At 61.6% G+C, this 2,354-nt stretch overlaps 1 protein-coding gene across 1 annotated transcript; it reads left to right on the top strand.

Annotated features, from left to right (window-relative positions):
* Positions 1-230: 230 nt before the first annotated feature.
* On the top strand, positions 231-2,130 carry LOC120699353 (cytochrome P450 94B3-like). The gene has a single exon (XM_039983322.1). The coding sequence runs from the start codon at positions 264-266 to the stop codon at positions 1,818-1,820; it is 1,557 nt and encodes a 518-aa protein (XP_039839256.1). The 5' UTR covers positions 231-263; the 3' UTR covers positions 1,821-2,130.
* Positions 2,131-2,354: the final 224 nt, after the last annotated feature.

The raw sequence follows: 2,354 nt of genomic DNA, 5'->3' as shown, positions 1-2,354 counted from the left end.
CCCAACAGGCAGGCCAACAGCCATAGCTAAGTGCATGTCTCCCTCAAGGCCTCCGAATTTAAGATGACTTCCAAAAGCAAAAGGGCTCCACCTCCTAGTGGCAATCAACTGCTAGTGAACAAGCATGTACACATGCTTTCACACTTGTGATGGCTCCATGCATCTGCAGTAGATGCATATATATAACTCCACCGGCCACTAGCATGTGTGTTCACTTGTCAGCTCTCAGCTCACTAGCTACTTGTCATCGGCCTCGATCGCCAATGGAGATGGAGTGCTCCAGCTACATGCTACCTCTTGTGGTTTCTTGCTTCTTCTTCCTCTGCTCCTTCTTCCATTCTCTGCTTGCAACAAGAAGAAGAAGAAGCGGCGACGTTTGCTGTGGGTCTCGCCATGCGCCGAGGAGCCACCCGGTGCTGGGCTGCCTGGTGGAGTTCTACCGGAACCGGCGCCGGCTGCTGGACTGGTACACCGGCCTCCTCGCGGCGTCGCCGTCGCAGACGGTCGTGGTGGCGCGGCTCGGCGCGCGCCGCACCGTGGTGACCGCGAACCCGGCGAACGTGGAGCACCTTCTCAAGGCCAACTTCGGGAACTACCCCAAGGGCAAACCGTTCACGGAGGTGCTCGGCGACCTGCTCGGCGGCGGCATCTTCAACGCCGACGGCGAGCCGTGGCGCGCGCAGCGGAAGCTCGTGAGCCACGAGTTCACGGCGCGGGCGCTCAGGGAGCAGGTGGGCGCCGCTCTGGAGGCAGAGGCGCGCGCGCGGCTCGTGCCGGCGCTCGACGCGGCCGCGGCCAGCGGCGGGGAGGTCGACGTGCAGGAGCTCCTGCGGCAGTTCGCGTTCAACGTCATCTGCCGGGTGTCGCTCGGCGCGGACCCCGGCGACGGGACGGCATTGCCGCTGTCGAGGCTGGCAGCGGCGTTCGACGCCGCGGCCGCGATCGTCGCCAGGCGGGGCGCCGCGCCGGTGTCCGCCGTGTGGAAGGCCAAGCGCGCGCTGGGCGTCGGCTCGGAGCGGCGCCTGCGGGAGGAGGTGGCGGTGATACACGACGCCATCGCGGAGCTCGTCCGCCGCGGCAGGAGGAAGAACCGGTCCCGCGGCGGCGGCCTGGTCTCCCGGATGGCTGCGGCGGGGTACCGCGACGAGGCGATCCGCGACATGGTGATCAGCTTCGTCATGGCCGGCCGCGACACGACGTCGTCGGCGCTGACGTGGTTCTTCTGGCTCATGACGCGCCACCGCGACGTCGAGGGCGAGGTGCTCGCGGAAATCGAGTCGGCGTGCGGCGGCGACGGCGATGTCGGCGTCGGCCTCGACGGCTCCCGGAGGATGCGCGTGCTCCACGCCGCGCTCTGCGAGACCATGCGGCTGTACCCGCCGGTGGCGTGGGACTCGAAGCACGCGGCGGGGGCGGACGTGCTCCCGGACGGCACGCGCGTGGAGCGCGGTGACCGCGTGACCTACTTTCCCTACGGCATGGGCAGGATGGAGGCGATCTGGGGCGCCGACGCCGGCGAGTTCAGGCCGCGGCGGTGGCTGGCTCCGCCGCAGGACGAGGGCGTGTCACCCTTCAAGTTCCCGGTGTTCCAGGGCGGGCCCCGGACGTGCCTCGGCAAGGAGATGGCGTTCCTGCAGATGAAGTTCGTCGCCAGCGCCGTGCTCCGCCGGTTCGAGCTCCGGGAGGTGGACGAGGGCCGCTCGCCGGTGTTCGTGCCGCTGCTCACCGCGCACATGGCCGGCGGCCTCAAGGTGACGGTGAGGAGGACGAGGCAGCACACGAGCACGTGCTGCGAGTCAACAGCGGCCACGAGGTCCTAGGAAACCATGTCAACAAGCTGGTCCCGACTGTACATTGTTCAAAAAAATATGTGCGTGATTTCAGTCAAATTTCTGACATTGGGACAGGGTTTGATGTTTGGTTTGCCAATGATCCCATCTTGATTTCCGACGAGGTTTTAGGATGAAGGTTCATCGAGCATGACTAGGTTCGCCTGGTCCCAACTCTAGAATTAGAGGAGGCCGCAAGCACCTAAGATGTAGGGGTAGGACCGCGCAGTACCAGAATCTGAAATTTTCGTAAGAGCTGAAAATAGTGACAAAAATAGTCAAAACTGTTACAAAAACGATCAGTGAGGGCCAACTCTCGCGAAAATCCTCTCATGAATCAGACTTCACAAAAATACCATTTTCATAAGTCAAGATCATTTTTTGTGAACTTTAAGAGAAAGCCGCCACAAATGTTCTATCTTCAAATGTCGAAATGACGACATAATAATTGCAATTGTATTTAAATTTGGTCAGAAATTTCTACAAATTGCCATGGAAGCTGAGAGAGAGAGAGAGCAACTAAAA

Source organism: Panicum virgatum, chromosome 3K (genome assembly GCF_016808335.1).
Source record: "Panicum virgatum strain AP13 chromosome 3K, P.virgatum_v5, whole genome shotgun sequence".
Taxonomy (NCBI): Eukaryota; Viridiplantae; Streptophyta; class Magnoliopsida; order Poales; family Poaceae; genus Panicum; species Panicum virgatum.
This window is presented reverse-complemented; position numbering and strand designations above follow the sequence as displayed.